Source organism: Necator americanus, chromosome III (genome assembly GCF_031761385.1).
Source record: "Necator americanus strain Aroian chromosome III, whole genome shotgun sequence".
In the NCBI taxonomy this organism is placed as follows: Eukaryota; Metazoa; Nematoda; class Chromadorea; order Rhabditida; family Ancylostomatidae; genus Necator; species Necator americanus.
The window spans coordinates 18,158,119-18,176,064 of NC_087373.1; the positions used below are offsets into that span (position 1 = coordinate 18,158,119).

A 17,946-nucleotide genomic window follows, 5' to 3' on the forward strand; every position below is an offset into this window, starting at 1 on the left:
GTTTTGCACCACGTCATAATCGTGATCTGCCTTTGAGACGATGGGTCGCGGCGGGAGAAATCACACGCAAGGAAACAACTTAGCACGTTTGATTTACATCACGGCAGCAGACGATCGCTGTCATTAGTTGTCGCACACGCTCGCGACAGAAAGTGTGCGAACATCCCTTTCGCGTCATTCATCGCTGAGAGGTCGCCTCTGTCGCTGCGCATTGCCACGCATCAATCCTTACGTACGTAGCGAAAATTTCTTATAGCGCTCTTGCTTTATTTCGCCAAACTATGTACGGTATCCTGAATTCGCTGCCTACATTGTGTTACTAGTTTTAACGAGAAAAAAGACCAGCCAAAAGGAGAAAACTTACTAAGATCAATAAACAAATGAGGGGATTACGAGGAATTATTTAGAAATATACGCTCAGGACTGGATTAGAGCGCAGAGAGAATATAAATACAAAGTTCAGATTCTGCAAACTTGCTCCTTTAAAAGGAACAGAACAATTTTTCAGTGATTCCCAGAGGAAGAGCCACTCGTACTGCTATTTGAATAAACAATGAGTAGAGCTTATTTGACGCATCCAGGCAAAATCCCAAGGAATCGTGCGCAGAACACGTGCAGCGTGCGGAGATCGAGTTCTTGGTTTTATTGAGCAGCAGCAGTGATGAGTGGGTCGAAGGAGTTGGCGCGATTGCACTGTTCTTTCGATAGCTCAGTGGGGAACTGAGAGGTGGCTTGAAACTGGCTACGCGCCTAACAACACACGTAATTGACGCATTCAACCTCAGTCGTTTTCCTTTCAAATCGAACCTCAGCCCCGTAGTCGAGCGCACCTGCGGATACGGTGCGGAGCGAAGAGTTTTTCGCATTGAATTCGTAAAAAAAGAAATGTTACCATGGTAACTAATTTGCAGAGGAGTAGTTTCGAGTAATTTTGATTACCAAACTAAAACAGACGCAAGGAAACACAATACGCTGATAGATTCGTGAAATTAGAACTTTTCTAATTTTAGTGTTTAGGAAGAGCCCAAGCTGCTTCGGGAATATCTGACCATACTACTACCAAAACTTAAAAGAGTGCCTGAAAAACTACAGAATACAAGTGTATTTATGTAAAAGTGGTTACTTCACAATTCTCATTTATAGATCAAGTGGTACAACGGCATCACAAAAGTTTTCCCTGCATTTGATAAGGCGCTCATCGTGGGGATCGGTAGATAGTGTACAGTAAACAAACTTGTACGTAGTAAATATATGTGAACTACCATTGATTTGAATCTCAGAAAGACAGGAGGATCGCTGGTTCTAGTACCATTTAATTTGGATCAAAGAACATAATCAAATGTTCGAAACAAAAGAAAAGTTAGATGTGATTTGATTCGTCAACGAATTAAAAGAAAAGAAAGTGTACTTGCAGAGTATCCGTTCTCAGCATAACACTAATTCGCTTTTCTTCTTTCTTTTCTCATAAATAAATGGAACTTCTTGGAACCAAAGTGAATTATTCTTATCATCTCCAAGAGAGAAAAAGAAAACTAAGGGCAGAATCTTTTGGAAAACATTTTTGTGCTTCTTCCTCAAAGAACAAATTTTACTGCCATGGACTGATGAAATCCAAATCAAATCGCTAAATCATTAACGGGTATGAATGGGAACTGAAAACTCAGTGCTAGTTAAAATTAATGGATGATTTTTGAAGAACTCAGCGACGCCTCAAATTTCGACGAATTCCCCAAGACGCATGTGCAATAGGTTTCAGCATCGAAGTGTGTGAACTACTTTCAAAAGTAAACTCCAGAAAGATAAAAATCGTCAGATTTTGTCGTTTGACTTTTTGAATCTGGCAAATTCCAATTGGTGCTTTACAACGAAGAAAGTAGGATGGCACATTTGAACCACTAAATTACTACATCTCGCGCATCTACCAGGCGAGGAAAGACACTTTTGCGAGACTGATTTCCTGCGCATTTCGGTGCGCTACTGTATCCGAGCTTTTCCACGCTGATAGTAGTACATTGATATGATACCCAGTAACGTTCCTCTGCGGAATACACGTGAAACGATGGAACGACTTACATAGGCTGAAAAAAAGCCGCGAAACATCTACTGAAACATCTAGAGCGCTTCTTCTACCTACTATGCAGAAGTTAGGAGAAAACTTAGAAAGTTTGCCTGCGTGCCTGCCTTAGACAACCGACTAATTTCACGAAGATGTTTTTCTAATTGATGCGAGTCAATTTTTGGGGTGCTGGAAGGAGGTGGGATTGCCTTCGTTGATCTACAACTGGGATATGCCGAATTAAAGGCATCACCCCTCGAATCTGGCGAGATATGGATTTTCGTTGGAGTATACCTATATCGGGTAGTACATTACGAATACAAGGGTGGTTCCGTTCATCCCTTTCTTCACCGCTGTAAACAGACTGCTTCGGAATGCGATTTCTTACGACGTCCTCTATTGCAACGCGCCACCGCTCCGCCCCGCCTGCGATTCGTCGAATGAAATAAATTGCCTATCGGGGCGTCTGAATGGATTTTCGACGAATCGCAGACGGGGGCGGGACGAAAGAGTGGCGCGTTTTCATAGAGGACGTCGGGAATATATGAAGTGAGAGCTCAAACTTAAACCTAACCGTAGTCAATCAACATAGATCGAAGAATGCTATTTCAGTACTGGGCTTGTACATAGATGGTACAAGGCACCAGAAATATCCAGCATGAAAATATTCCAAATTGAGACTTCATAGAAGAACGGAAATGAATTACTTTAAACAAACACATACTTAGGCACCTGAAATACTTGAAAGAATAGGAGTACGATCAAGATCAAGGGGGAGACGGTGGAGTCTCCAAATGCTTAAATGGGCGTTGCTTGTGAATGTGAAGTTGAAGTTGGCTCAGTTTCACTAGTCACACGCGCTCCTGTCAGCACTTTTCCCTGTCAAATCCAGACAACTAATGAGATGCAGAGAACACTTTTCAAGACAGTGTTCGAGGAAATTTTCGGTGTTAGGTTTTCTCGCTCGTAAATGTAAATTGAGAAGCGGATGTCAGGAATGACAGCAAGAATGTGAAACGCGCCTGCACAGTCAAGAATTCGAGGTGACAGGGGCAACAGAATGAGTCAGTTAATCCAACGATGCGACTTGTTACACTCACTGAATTGACCAGATGAAGCGAAGTCTAGGCGGAATTCCTCACTCAGTGCGGATAAAAAGACTCGCTTCGTCGGACAATTAATCTTACCAGCAATCCGCTCTACTCCAAGGGTCTGTGGCGCAGTGATAAGAGGTTCTGCAGGTCCGCGCGATAGATGGTACGAAACCGAAGCTTTTATCCATCCCTGTTCACTTTATTAGTACCAAGCTTGCCTGATTTGATAAGAACACCGACTTAATACATTGGTTTGTCCTCACTGGTCATTGATAGGTCGACGATGCGCACATAAATTTTTACGCTTTCGAATTAAAGTCAAGTGCGTTTTTGCATCCCAAAGAAGGTGATTGAAGCCAAGAACTCTATCTTATATTCTTTACTCCACGCAGTTTCATATAGCCGGCCATATGGGTTCGTCTCGTTGAACTAATATCTCACCTTAGAGAACTTCTTCTAACGCTGCCCGAAAGTAAGCATGCACGATTTTGACTTTCTTTTCATGGCTCCACAAGTCAGAAATTGAGAAGAAAAAAAGCAGGTTTGCTAGACACTCTCATCAAGAAGAAAAGAGTGAACAAATAAATGCATGGAACATGTTATTATGGAGGAAAACTGCTAGGAATCTTGGTAGGGAAGTGAAACGAAAAATAATGAGAAATGTATGATTGCACTGTAGCCGAGATAAAAGAAAAAGTAATCAAGCGCATATTCTCTGCGACTACTTCCTCTCTGTCTCTCTCGCTGAAATAATTGAACTGGTTTCAAAAGTAGAAGCCATAGCAGGAAAACAAGCGAGCTGAAGAACAGCAAATCATACTTCAACAATCTCCGAAGTAAATCACTAATTCTGCATCCAATGATGAAAATATGAGGAGCTGCAATGGCGGCGATGAGTGCACCTGCGCGACTACCCACCTATGTGGCACGGGTCGCAAAGCATCGACAGACAGGTGGTGGATGGCCGAATACGGTGCAAGGGGCAGAAAACGTGGCTGAGGTTGACATTCGGTGAAATTGAGCGCGCAAAAAGACCTATCCCCGCTATGCAGCTCCCGCGACCTCCACCACTGACTGGTCTCACTCAAAGGAACAAAAAAACATGAAAGGGTCATTCAACAGAAAGATAGAATTGCTGGAAACCTGAGGACCTCATTACGGATGGGAAACTGCAACGCTGGAGAAAGAGCAGCAAAGCGACACATTCAAACGGTGACGGATAGGAAGCTGCACATTCATTTCGTCAACGAAAATCTTCCCGAGATTACCGTTTTCGACAGTCGTCATGGAAATGAGGCCAACAGAAACGGCAAAACGGAAGCTGCAGGGAAGAAACCACCCGAACAACTGTTTCTTTCGCAACCAGCAACGGGATGGAATGTGCAAATAAACCGATGAATGTGTCTTTTGTCAGTAAATACTGCAGTAAAGGCAGACACAACAGACTTTCAATCGAAACCTTTTTCCGAAGCAACAAAGCGAATTATTTTCGAGTTCGGTGTAGCTGTGAAATGCACCCCACTTCAGAATCGCTGCAGGCGGCTGAGATCTAAAATGGTAGGACGCCATATGGGGCTATGAAAATATGACTCAACGCTGACTTTTCCGCTGAGCTGTTGACTTTATTTTCTAAATATAGCATTCCTTTTATGGTCGCCGTCACTATCTCAGCGATGTTCTGCTTGCTTCATGCATGACATACACGTCTCACGGCTGTTGAATATGTCCTGGAAGAACTAATTAGCAACTTGTTTCGTGAGACGCGGATGATTGATGTTGGCATGGGGTGTGTCCTTTTTGAGTCTTACAGTAGGAACAGAAACTCAAAAACAGAAGGCCTGATTCTCTGAACTAGGAAGAAGCAAAACGAATTGATTTAGCATATAGGAAAAAGGAGCCTTCTCTATCGCAAGGAGCCAGAAATGAATGCAAAGGTGAATGGTCCAAACTTCAACTTCTCAGCGGAATTTTCACAAAAAAAATCAGATGTTTTCTAATGAAAATTAGAAGTAGGGGAATGCTCGCTATGACCGTAATGCTATCATCTGGAGCAGTGAAAAGAGCACATAATTGATGTGAAAATGAATACAGGAAGTGCTAACCGCAGGAGTAGAAAACCAGAAAACAGCTCTTATGGTTTTGCCGTGCTATTTGACGATATAGTTCTATCCGTTTTATAGTTCTTATGCGCAAGCGGCACAGCGCGACAACTCAACTCGACGCGTCTGCTTTCCCGCACGACAACGAATAGTAAGCGTGATTCGCCGTTGCGCGCACTCGCAAAATGACGCAGAGTACGCGTGCGGCAAGAAATGCGCGATGACCTTCTTCGGGCGTTTGCTGCGAGGGACCCGCCTGCCGCCGCGCGTTGCCGCTTCTCTACCCTTTATCGGAGCAGCAAAAGTATTTAAAGGCATCACACCACGAATCTGAGGTGGTGCAGATTTCATGTGGAGTATTCGTATACGGGATGGGAGACTACGGAGAGGGGAATGATTCCGTCCATTTCTTCCTAATTGCCGTAAAAAACGGCCCGGAAGATACGGCTTCATTCGTTTTGGCGCATCATTTTGTACAAGAAGTTCGATTGGAGCGCGCCAGTCTTGTGCGGCGCCGCATCTTCCGGGCCGTTTTTTACGGCAATTAGCAAGAAATGGACGGAATCACCTCCCTCTCCGTAGTCTCCCATCCCGTATACGAATACTCCACCTGAACTCTGCACCACCTCAGATTCGTGGGGTGATGCCTTTAGACGGCTTAACAATGCAAACATGAGGGACTTAGGCAGAAAACGATCAGATTTCTGCAGGAATTCTCGCATACCATCGCCCACGCATTGCAGTGTATGCGAGAGTATTCGCGGACGTTTCTTTTCTTTTCCTAGAATAAGGGTGTTCGGCCATGCGGTTTTAGGAAGGGATTACGTATTAGAGCGATAGTCTGAGTTGAGCAGTGAGAAAATGTAAAGCTGCGTAAGCAGACATAAAATTCAAACGACTGACGCGCCACGAAAACAACAACAAAAAAGCATAGTTGGACTGCGCAAATAGCGGGTATATTAAACCTATAACTCGTCTCAATAACCTGCTGTGAACGTGGATCGTACACTCCGGGAACGAGCGTATACAATCCCTCATAAAAATAAACGAAGAGCTTTGAATTTAAAGAACCGGCTGTGTTGATAGTTTGAAAGAGGGAATTCCAAGAGTGAAGCAGACGTACTAATTGCCGCTAGGTGCAGGAGATTAACAGCAAACCCACATGGAAGGCTATGAGCAATCCAAGAAAAAAGCTCATGTAACGCAAGAACACCACCTCTTCTAGGGATTTATGGATTCCTACCAGTCCAGGAGTCCAGAAGACTGGGACCAAAGACCAGAACCCACTAAACTACATAGAAAAAATCACTGAGGTATAGCAAAACGTGTATAATGTTCACTACTTCATTCACTTGGTTTTTTTTATATTCTGAAGAAAAAGAAGAAGCGAAAGCGACACCACATGAGCAGCAACATTTCAGGAAAGTTTAAAAAAAAAACTGAGAGACGTCTTCTACATATTCCAATGTAATTCAATGCATCGTAAATGTAGTTGGCAGGAAGAAAGCGTATAGGAGCAGTAAAACATGCGTAGCCCATTGGTAAAAAAAGAAATAATTGAATTACAGGAGTAAAAATGGCTAAACTGCAAAGGAACTCCAAATCAGCATACTGGAGTGAATAATTAAACATTTAAAGATGTACATGTTGTCGAGGTCCCTTCTCTCTTTCTCCAGATTTAATCTCACAAAAAAAAATCTCACTAACACAACAATGGGAACAAGCGTAAGCAAGAACAGCAAAGAGGAAGAAAAAGGCCACAAATTTCTTCTAATATGTCAAACTCGCCTTGCGATGCAAAGGTGCAATCGAAGGGCAAGCAAATACGTAAGAATACATGTTGTCAATAACAAGCGGAGGTAAAAGTGCAAAACAATCCTCTGTTTTCCGAGGATCCAACGATAGGAGGACACACGTCGAACGACAAGAACTGAGACGGAGTGAATAAGAGGTCTCGGAGGCATTTCGCCCAATTTAGGCTACCAACGTTGGTTTCGAACTGTTCAATGCATCACACAATCGTCTACATAACGGAATAATTTGAACAAAGGACGTGTAAAAAAAGATTTGCGCTTAGTAGCACCTATGCTTCAGCGAAAATCACTAAACAGCGTAAACGAACAGCAATGGTGATTTGAAAGCAAAGTCTCGAGTTTCATAGTGAGTGAAAGAGTCCGGAGTGCAACGGGAGAGTTGAGCGCAGAAAAAACGTCCGCTACGCGAGTAAACTGGAGTACGTACGGGACAGGAAGCTAGTAGTGCACCGAATCAACGGCGATTTCTGCATGTGGAACAAGGAAAAAACGAGCCATGAAAAAAGCGAATCGATACCGAGCGCAATCGGAAACCGCTGCCCAAACATAGCGATGGGATGTGAACGCACAAAGATTTGAGGCGACCGATGGAATTAGACGCGCTGATGTGTGAAAGTGCCGGTGATCACACTATGAACTTCGGCTGGAACGTGCACAGGTTTCCACGAACACCGGTCCTTGCGGCGGCGACCCGCAAGGATCATGCGCAGCAGCAGATCAACAACGGGCGCTGGATCGAGACAAAAAGCGCTGGGCATGCGATACGCGGTCAACACGTACCTATATTGACTCGCTAGCCGCTCAACCACAACTTCGTCAACAACGTTCGGCGGCGCATCTGGTCAGCACGGGCCTACGGGATCTCGATTACAACACCGCCACGGCATCACACGTACGTGGCTGAACACACAACTGGACACAGCCGGAGGAACCGCGAGGAAGACGACGCAACACGGACGCGCATGCATCTAACGGGAAATCGGGTGTGAAGACCTTGAAAAAACACGACCCTTCGAGTTCGAGAACGGTTGTTGCCTTAGCACTTTCTTGCGATTAAATTGATTCGTACAGCGAACAATTAGTTGCAAGTAATTCCGTCTCACTCCTTAACCATCCACAATAGAGGATACGGGCAGGACTCACCAAAATATCCACACAAATAAACTGTCACCTTTGTTTGTGCTGCTATAAATTGCAAAACCTGTTTGTTAGTGTTTGCGCTTGTCATTTTGTTTGAATTCACCACGTCATTTTCAAAAAAAGTTGTATAACGACGCATAAAGGACGCTTTAATTCCACTTCTTCTAACTTAATTGAGTGTAAAAAACAATGTAGCTGGGCATACAGTGCCGGAACTCAGGCCTTTAACAGGTCTCAAAAAGAAGAGAACCGAACTGAACCTGAACTAAGGTACTGAACAATGGAATTCCTTCCTGTATTCACCTCTTTTCAGAGTAACGGCCAAGATTTAGTTCGATGACTTATGATTTGTTGCATATTATACATATTTCCAGAGCAAATGAGGAGTTCAAAAGTTGTTGTATAAAAATAAAGGCAAAGAAAAAAAAGGAAAAGAGAAAAATTAGAAAAAAAAGATGGTCCATCAGAACTTCGTTGTAGAATTTGCGGCTGTTGTAATTATGAAGAGATAAGAGTAGTTTTACCTTCTTCAATTATGTGAATGGAAATGTGGGCTCTACCCAGAATGAATGGATTCCTCATGTCCTATACAACGGCGGCGTTCGAAACATATGGATCTTTTTCAAAAGTCGCTATTAATCACTGCCCAGGCGAAGGTCAATTCAAGGAAAAAAGAATCGGATCAGCGCAAAAAACATGTTTCTATACACATCGACACTGGAAATTCGGAGTAAAAGAGCTGAACATCCAAGTGCAAGAGCTTGAGAGGGAATAGCAATCAACTGCTGACTTGGAAGTAGTGAATGGTTCACAACTTTACAGAAATGGAACTACGGTCAGCTGGGTTGTTTGGATCGATAGTGGCCAGGTGGCAGCGTCCTTGCCATTATCTGGCAGGCCATCGACGGTGAATTCGCCCCCGCACAGGAAAGGGGTCTGGCGGGTCTTTCGCCTACCTACGCCGGACAGTTCCTTCTCAGTCAGTCGCTGGAGTGGCCACCGGTGCCCACGGACACAAACCTGCACCCGATGCCCTTGTTACCCGCTCTATTCGTTTTCTGTGCACTTCCACGCCTGCCGCTGTAAATCGCCCGAGAGATCGCAGAAGTGTCGAACAGCGAACCAGCGGCCGACTAGTCGTTCCATGTTCGGAGGGGAGTGTGGGGATCGGCGGCAGATAGTGGAATAGCCGACCGGATGCTCTGCCCGACTGATGAGGTGTTTCGTGCCCATCATGACTGTCATCAGTGCGATTGCATTGTTTAGCTGCTGAGCACAGGAACAATGGATGTGCGCCAGCCACGCAAGGTCAAACACTCGGCTGAGTGAGCGAAAATATGTGTATGCCCCGGTGATTCCGTCAACATAAAATTGGACCGTATTCATGAAAACTGCGGAGAATACAGGCTGCCGGTCATCACGTACATTTGCGCGCATTCATACGCTAATGACGTCAGGACCATAACTAGGAAATGAGCTTGGTGTAGACCAGTTTCTTCTCGAATCGACGTTGCTTCGATGACCCGAACCGATCTATGTAGTAACAAGATACAGAAATAACAAAAGTTCCGGGCATATGAAAACACACCGTGATTCTACTAACGGATAATGTACCGTTATTTTATGAAGGCAGAAATTGAAAAGAATTAATCCACTATTGCTTATACAGTCGGTGCAATCAAAGTTACTAGTTTACACGCATGTGGGATGTGCGGAAGCAACGAAAGTCCTTGTTCACGAAGATGATTATTCCGTAAATGCCGCGACAGGAACGGCGCAATCAACGCCATTTTCTAGCAAAAACTAAACTGAGAGTGATGAGTGTTAGGAGTAGCATGACAAACTGAGATTGCTGGATCCAGAGCATAGCGAAGTGTCTCCCTAGAAACTAGGTGTTTTCTTGGAAAAAATATCAATAAGATGAACAGTACAGCGAAAACTGACTACTTTTCTTGCTCCTCTCGCTATTAGTCTTTGATTCTGAGCCGTGTGAAGCCATAATCACTTAATTTATGCTTTTCTTTCAGTTTTGCTAACGAGGTTTTGGTGAAACTTTATTTCTGGCCCCTGACGTCTCAACAACCATACCTTTATCAAAGACTTGAAGATGGCCCGAGGTTTTTGATGCATCGCATATTTTCATCAATTTTCAGTTTCTCACACTAACTTGATTATTAAGGCACCACTTCATTAACTGAAGCGTTGAGACAGAAAGAAGAAAGAAAGGAAAGAGAAGAAGAAGAAGAGGAGGACTGTTTTGCTTTTGTTTGATTTTATTACATGCATATGCAAAACTCTACGCGCATAGAACGAACAATCTGACACACTTTGGAGAATACACAGGTGGAAGTGAAAGGGATTCAAGTACCGAGGTATCGACTATGAAAAAGTTGAGAAATGTTGTGCTCCGTCAGGATAGGATCGAACACAGCGTGCACCTCCACGGAGGAGTTGAGTTCGTTGTTGGTGCGTATCTGTAGTTGGGCAAAGTAAACACGGGTCAAGTATGTACACATCCTAAGAGCCATACATACTTGGAGCAAGTACAGCCTTAACATCAATAAATTGGCCGGGTTGTAGAAATTTGGCATATGTGTGCACGTGTGAGCGTAAATGTATTACTTGAAATTTTGGAAATTTATAGAAAACCTTTACAAGCAAAAAAGGGATAAATCTACTGGAACTCCTTGACAAATCCAAAAGAACTATGGAATAGATGCGCAAATATATACGCTACCACGCCACATATTCGTATATAAATCCTACTAAAGTGTTGTGGAATAAAACTATTCTTTTCAAAGTGGTCATAAACGATTGTTTCGGAAAGGAAGAAGCGTAACACGAAATCCAACCAGCTTTCAAAGTGAATTGCGCTGGAGGCAAACTGTCCAGGTGCAGCAGGTTGTCATTTCGAAATGTTGTGACACACATGTTGGACTCAATGAACGAGGCCTTTTGATTCAGTATTTCGTTTCCTATTCTAGAGCATACAAATTACTTAGAGCGAAGAACTTTTCAGAAATTCGAAACTACAAATAAAGCACTAAGAAGCCCCGATAAAAAAGAGCAAAGAAACAAATGAGATTAAAATAATAACTAAATACTGTTGCCCATTGCGGGCGCCTCATTACAACGATAATGAGTGATTGCTGCCGAAAAACGCAAATTAAAGGCATCACCCCCACGAATCTGAGATGGTGCAGATTTCAGGTGGAGTATTCTTATACGGGATAGTAGATTATGGAGGGGAGGGTGATTCCGTCCATTTCCGTAAAAAACGGCCCGGAAGATGGGGGGGACTGGTGCGCTTCAATCGAACTCCTTGTAGGAAATAGTGCGCCAGAACGCCCGAGGCCGAATCTTCCGGGCCGTTTTTTACGGAAATTAGGAAGAAATGGACGGAATCACCCCCCTACCCATAATCTACTATGCCGTATACGAATACTCCACCTGAAATCTGCACCACCTCAGATTCGTGGGGTGATGCCTTTAACAATAGCTCAAATCAAGTGGACAACAATGAGTTTCTTGCGATTTTTTTTCAAATTAATTCCACAGTATTTACCAAGCACAATTTTCATTCTTTAAATTCAAAGGCTGTCAACAAAATCAAGCCTTACGTGTATGTTGCAGATTTTACACATTTCTTCTCCGGTTTCTCGGTCAGCTACTACCACAACGCATGTACTGCAACCCTCTTTTCTCCTACACATTTCCATTCCTACACATGAAAGTTTACCTTGAAATCGTAGCCGAACCATGCAGAATCCGGTGATAATTCCAAAAGTTTCCTCTGGCGTTCAATTGTGCCTCTTGCGGGGACATGTGGGGACGGAAATCGGGCTACGGCATACCACGAAATTGACGACATTGGAGTCTTTCTACGAAAAGATGGTGATACGGTGTGTAGCTCATGATTATAAGCATGAACACGTTCAATGCTCCCTAATAATCTGAAGAAAGATGTCCACTGTTACCCTGTATGATTTCTTCCCCCGATAACCTACTATGCGATAAAGTGCAGATGACACCATCTTTGTCCACGGCCACGATCCGACTGTTAAGATTCAAACAAGCAGCAAAAGCTACGCAACAACCATAAACGAAGGCGCCTGGATTACATGGGGGAATTGAGCACGATGACGCTCACCCTCGTTAACGACACCCCCGCCCTATGTAGAAAGGTCCCAATTTCGTCAATTTCGTGACGCGCTGCTTTTAAAGGAATCATCCCATAAATCTGGGGTGGTACGGGTTTCATGGGGGCAATGCCTACGCGGGGTTGTAGATGAGGGGTAGGAGGGTGATTCCGTCCATTTCTTCCTAATTGCCGTGAAAAAAAAACGACTTGGAAGATGGGGCTTCGAGAGTTCCGGGTCGCTACTTTCTACTACGAGTTCGATTGGAGCGCGCCAGCACTGTGCACGCGCTGCATCTTCCGGGGCGTTTTTTACGGCAATTAGGAAGAAATGGATGGAATGATCCTCCTCCCCATAACCTGCGACACTATATTGGGATTGCCCACCGAAATCCACACTACCTAAGATTCTTGGGGTGATGTCCTTAAACGTCCCAGAAAAAAAAGCGTGGAGGACGGCCTTGCTGCACGAATTTTCCTACGAAGCACCTCATAACGCGCCATATCTGCTGTGGCGCCGGGTCTGGGAGTGAGCGGACGATAACCAGAGAAGTTTCTTCGGTCTTCTATTTATGAAAAACCAATGGATGGGCTGCCGAAGGAACCGGCGCGTATACCGAGTTGGCGAGTTACAAAGTGCATAGTAGGGAAAATCTATCGCAGTGCAGTTTTTCACAAAGGTCTTCAGGACGATTTGTGGATTGACCGCGACCACTCGAATGCTCGTAATCTACACCCCAACCTTATGTATTTGTGGAGAGTTCCTAACATCCTGATTTAGTTGTATACTGCCCCCGAGGCGCTATTCTTAGATCGTAGAGGAGTCGGTGCAGCCAATTGAAGTGAAAAAAGGGGTTGAACCTGTTCCTTATAAGACAAGAAAGGAGTTTTTAGGAGTGCAGCTATCTGTGGGATTTACTAAAAAGTGTAAAGAGCAACGAATGAAGTTAAACGAAACGGAGTAGGAGTAAAGAGTGTGACAGTAATGACTAACAACAGCTAAATGAAGTGAGCGAGTGCATGTTCGGTGGAATTACACGAACAGCACCCTCAAATGTACTCAGTCAATCCCGCTAACGAGCGGATTTGGGGGGACTGCTAAACCGGGAATGCATGACCTTTACAACCATATGGTGTTCCTGTAATTGTCACAACAATCGGACACCGCAGCTCATTACTACCCGAATCCAGCGGTCGTAAAGTCATAAAAAGGTGAAGTGTAATGGAGTGTGAGTTTCGACACAATTTTGAGTGGGATCCTTCAACGATCACACACAGCTCGTCCAGTTGCCCGTATGTTTGCGCTCGGCATTGTCCGCGTTTTTTGGACGCCGGCCAACTTTCTCCTCCGGGAAGCATCGTCTATCGAATAGTGAACTGAAATACTCTTTGGCGATGCTTTACGTAATTTCCGTAATGCTGCTATTATCACAGATTGATTCCAATCATAGATGGAGTGCTATGAAGTGTTGGCACGGTGCGCATGTTTAGATATATGTCTAATTTAATTCGCACTTAAGTATCCACATATATAGGTGATGCAATAAGCTGTGTGAAGAGCAGAAAGCTTTTGAAACACAGGAGGATGTCGTTTTCGATTTTGCCGTTGAGTTTTTTGCCCTAGTGGATGTCTATTTGCGGCTAAATCCTTCCGAGTCATCAGGAATTCCGCAGAATAGATATGAAGAGGCCCTATCAGCTTGTGGCCTACAAAGAACCGTTTTTCTTGACATTTGAAGTCCTCTGCAAAGAAGAATTTGCAGTGGAGTTACTTCGAGTATCGAGTACTGTTGATACTAATCTGCAACAGCTGTTTCCATCTCGTATCACCGTAATTCATGACTGGAAAGAGGGCAAAGTCGCAGAGCTCGTCACGGTGGTGGACAAAGCAGCAGCGTATGTTGATGAACCGTTTTTACTACAGTTCAATTATTAAGACTTTTTTATCCTGAGCTCAAATCCCAGGATAATTCTACCCCAGGGTTGGGTTAAAAGCGTAACTCGCTCCTTTCCCCCTTCTCGGCTTTTCGTTAGCAGGGAAATGCGCGGTGTGTTAAAACCAGCTTACCACGAATCTGACGGGGTATGGATTTCCCATGGAAAGCTTCTGTACAGAGTCGTAGATTCTGGAAAACCAGGTGGTCCTGGTCATCTCTCCGTAGTCGCTGTGGAAAAGCCGGAAACCGCCGTTTTTTTTACGATAGCTTGCATTGCAACGCGCCATCCTTGCCGCCAAGCATCAACGAGCGAGCCTTCGAGGACTAATAAGGTCTCTTCACCGACCTATTCAAGTTAAACTAATGAGCAGACTGCCGAAGGGGACGTAGCGTGCGCATAGAGCCGCGTTCTAGCGCACCTCGTACGATCTGAAGCGGTTCCCATGCCGTTTCTCTTGCGATGGTCACGGAGAAATGAGCGGCACCGTGTGGTTTTCTGCAATCTACCAAATTACTAAATTAAATTAATTGTACCAATATTTGTGAGCTTTTTGAAATCGACACTGTTTTGTATATTGTACATAATTATCATGTGTTACTAAGTGATACTAAGTGATTTTTTTTATTAATTAGACACACACATTATCGAAAAATAAGGAAAAAAATTCGCCTGGAATCAGAAACCGAAGAGGAAGAGGGAAGAAGTCCACGTAAGCTGATACATAAACTAGAAATATGTTCTCGCAAAATGATGAACTCAATTGTTGACGTCTGATTGTTGAAGAAAACTCATTCATAAGAGATACAGGTTCCTGATGAACAGGGAAATTCAGCATTCTTCACAATAATAAGTTAAGAAGTAGTACTGCACTCAGCATTGCTGTAGCTACAGAGAGAGAGCCGCCAGACTTTGTTTGATTCCAGGGATACCCTTGATTCACATCCTTACATTCTGCTACACTCGGGACCACCATAGAAGGTAGCGTGGCAAGTTTTGGAGTCGCGCTGCATCCTTTGATCCAGCAATCCAGAATTTGCACAATCTGAACCGAAGCATTTACTATCGCTTCGAAAACCTACAGAAAACGATAACGAACATCTGTTATGTTGACATATGTTACCATTATTTATGATTTGTGTGCACCCTATTTTTCTGTTTCAATTCAGTGAGCTTAGAATGAATTTGGGGGAATAGAAGTATTTTGAGAATCATTTCATTTCACCTGGAGACTCCACAGTTATTTGATGGATAGCAGTCAAAAATTTTGGCTTCCTAGGAAACTACGTGCCTACTGCGGCAGCTCAAAAGGATTACTTACGTCATTTTCGGAAGGGCTCACTCTCTCTGTTACTATGTCAAGAACGAAGAATTTGAGATTATCTAAGGAGAACTGACTGTCTTTCCGTAACTTCCACATCGCTACATCTTTCTCATAGGATCCAGATAATCGAATAGTACATCAAAACAAACAGGGCATCAGAAGGCATCGCAGCCTACTGCAGATCTTCTCATTTTACTCAAATTAATAAACTAATTACTAATCAAATTAACGGGAGATGAAGATGTACGAAGCAAGACATTGATTTGGTGGAGGAGATAGCTCTGTGTGTCTAGTGCTTGTGAACCGTAGAAAGGAGCGAAGTCAGGACGTAAGACCTCAAAAAATCTCAGAAACTAAGCCTATCAGTCCCTTTGAAAAAATTTGTTTCCTGAGCCCTTGTTTTTCGATGAGATTACCACTCTGATACAGTAGTACTGGCCAAATGACCTCAAGAGGTATAATATATTGTACGACCGTTTCTGTGCTACTCACAATTCCTAAATTTGTCCTAATGAGAGCAAGAACAATGCATGGAAGAATATGCGTGACATCCTCCCAGAAGTGCGATGACTTCGGTGAAAACTTCTACGTGTACGGATCAGTGACCACCTGCATACTCATGCCAGTGCCAAAGAAAACATGTCACGAATGTACACTTCACTACGCCTGAACTGCTGGCAGATCTTGACGCTAACATCAAGAAAATGCGCATAACAGACCGAACTGGCTGTTCGCAGCACATTCAACCCTTTCGAATCCATGAAGCGGGACAGTGGACAAAAAAGAAGTCTCTCAATCAGTGTTATATGTAGTACGATAATAATCCAATGCGTGGTAATAAAGATACGCGGCTATGATTAAGGTGGGTCTTTTACTCCTTATCGATGATGTTTTTACTGAATAAAAGTTCATATTTTCATATTTATCACCACTAACTCTTTGGGGTGATCTTGTCATTCCCGGGTAAGTATCCTTCTCAAGAAAAGGATACTAAACAGTTAGTTAGAAATGTATGAAGGAAAATCTATGTAATGAACTAACGATTCATCTGAAGATCATATGATTAGTTTGTAAAAGAAGTGATCAGCTTCTTTTACGGTGCTTGAGGTGGGACACTTCCCCGAACAATTCGTGCAAACACCATCGCAACAAACCTGATATCTCGCGTTGGTGACTGTGTTGGGATCGCAGGTGTTCGGCGTTCGTAGATCGAGGTGGTGAGCTGCACCGGGTATTTGTAACACATATAGTCCTCGATCTTGATTATCTCCACTAGATCCTGGCTGATAACCTCCCGCAGACCACGGGTCGAGCTGGCCTTGCCTGGAATCAATGTTCGGTGAATAGCCGGGAGCACTCGAACATGCTGCGGAAGTCTGCTAGAGCGAAGAATAACTTCGATTCTGTGTATCCACTGAACCTACGTGAGGATAATGTTGCTAGCTCCAGCCAGGGAGAGACCGTAGAGCAGCGGAACCGCCCTTATGTTCCAAACGTTTGTTGTCCAATTAAACCTGCAATGGGAATTTACTGCATCACGTTTAGGGGGCAGAAGAAATGAAGCGATTGCACGCACGTTTCGAATGTTGCCTCGCACTGCTCTGCGAGTAGTGCTTTTGAATCTCCTTTGCATTCGTTCCAGAAGAAGTCATTGCTGCCACCTCTCGCACACATATCAATCACTATTTCACTGCACTCCTAAAAGCGTTTAACTGCGATTACCAGATTGAGTTAGAAGGTTGAAGAAAAAAAACTGTGCTCTTTTTCATAGAACGCTCGCTTGCCAGCCAGATAGCGCTGGTGGGGTTCCGTCGATGGGACATTTTCCATGTTCGTAGAATATTCCTGTGATACACAAACAAAAAACGCACACATACGGACTGAACGCTATACAGCTTGATGCGTTGAATATGGGAACTTTAAAGGAAAATACTAGTTTAGTCGATGTGGTTTTTTCTTTCTCCTTTCTTCTTCCTTTCTTTCCTCTCCCTAGACTCTATTAAACCTTTGGAAATTCTCGCTTACATCAGTTAACTTGAAAAATAAATAAATTAAATAAAATTAAAAATCCAAATTAAATAAAATTAAAATTAAAAAATAAATAATTAAATATGGTAATCATTCTGATCAAAACTTTTGATCTCCGTTTACCAAAACTGCAAAACCGCAACGGTGTGACGGCTCAGTAAGCTCTGTCAAGTTCAAAAAACGATAAAATTGACGCTTTTGTGCTCCAGCAAAGCGGGCGGGACCGCATCGGGGGTGGCAATTCAGGTGACTGAGGGCAAAATAAGATGCAGTGGTGCACGGATGGTTCTCAAAGGCTACCGCCGTTCCTCTGCACAT

The 17,946-nt window shown here is 43.6% G+C and overlaps 3 protein-coding genes across 4 annotated transcripts in view; 2 read left to right on the forward strand and 1 right to left on the reverse strand.

Moving 5' to 3' along the window:
* Nucleotides 1-4,311: 4,311 nt before the first annotated feature.
* On the forward strand, nt 4,312-4,548 carry RB195_009998 (uncharacterized protein; the record flags this gene model as incomplete). Its single annotated transcript, XM_064190796.1, has 1 exon — nt 4,312-4,548. One exon carries the CDS (start codon nt 4,312-4,314, stop codon nt 4,546-4,548), a length of 237 nt encoding a protein of 78 aa, XP_064048379.1.
* Nucleotides 4,549-14,022: 9,474 nt separating this feature from the next.
* RB195_009999 (uncharacterized protein) lies at nt 14,023-14,277 on the forward strand (the record flags this gene model as incomplete). Its single annotated transcript, XM_064190797.1, has 1 exon — nt 14,023-14,277. The coding sequence occupies one exon, from the start codon at nt 14,023-14,025 to the stop codon at nt 14,275-14,277; it is 255 nt and encodes an 84-aa protein (XP_064048380.1).
* Nucleotides 14,278-14,638: 361 nt separating this feature from the next.
* The window catches only part of RB195_010000 (uncharacterized protein), a gene marked incomplete at both ends in the record, with an annotated part of 9,797 nt that continues 6,489 nt past the window's right edge, over nt 14,639-17,946 (reverse strand). The window contains 5 exons of one of the 2 annotated variants that reach the window (XM_064190799.1): nt 14,639-14,774; nt 15,209-15,321; nt 16,755-16,923; nt 17,025-17,114; nt 17,177-17,298. In XM_064190799.1, the coding sequence (XP_064048381.1) occupies nt 14,639-14,774; nt 15,209-15,321; nt 16,755-16,923; nt 17,025-17,114; nt 17,177-17,298 (630 nt within the window). Of the gene's footprint in view, nt 14,775-15,117; nt 15,322-16,754; nt 16,924-17,024; nt 17,115-17,176; nt 17,299-17,946 lie in introns of those variants that run through there. The other variant, XM_064190798.1, reaches the window with a different exon arrangement.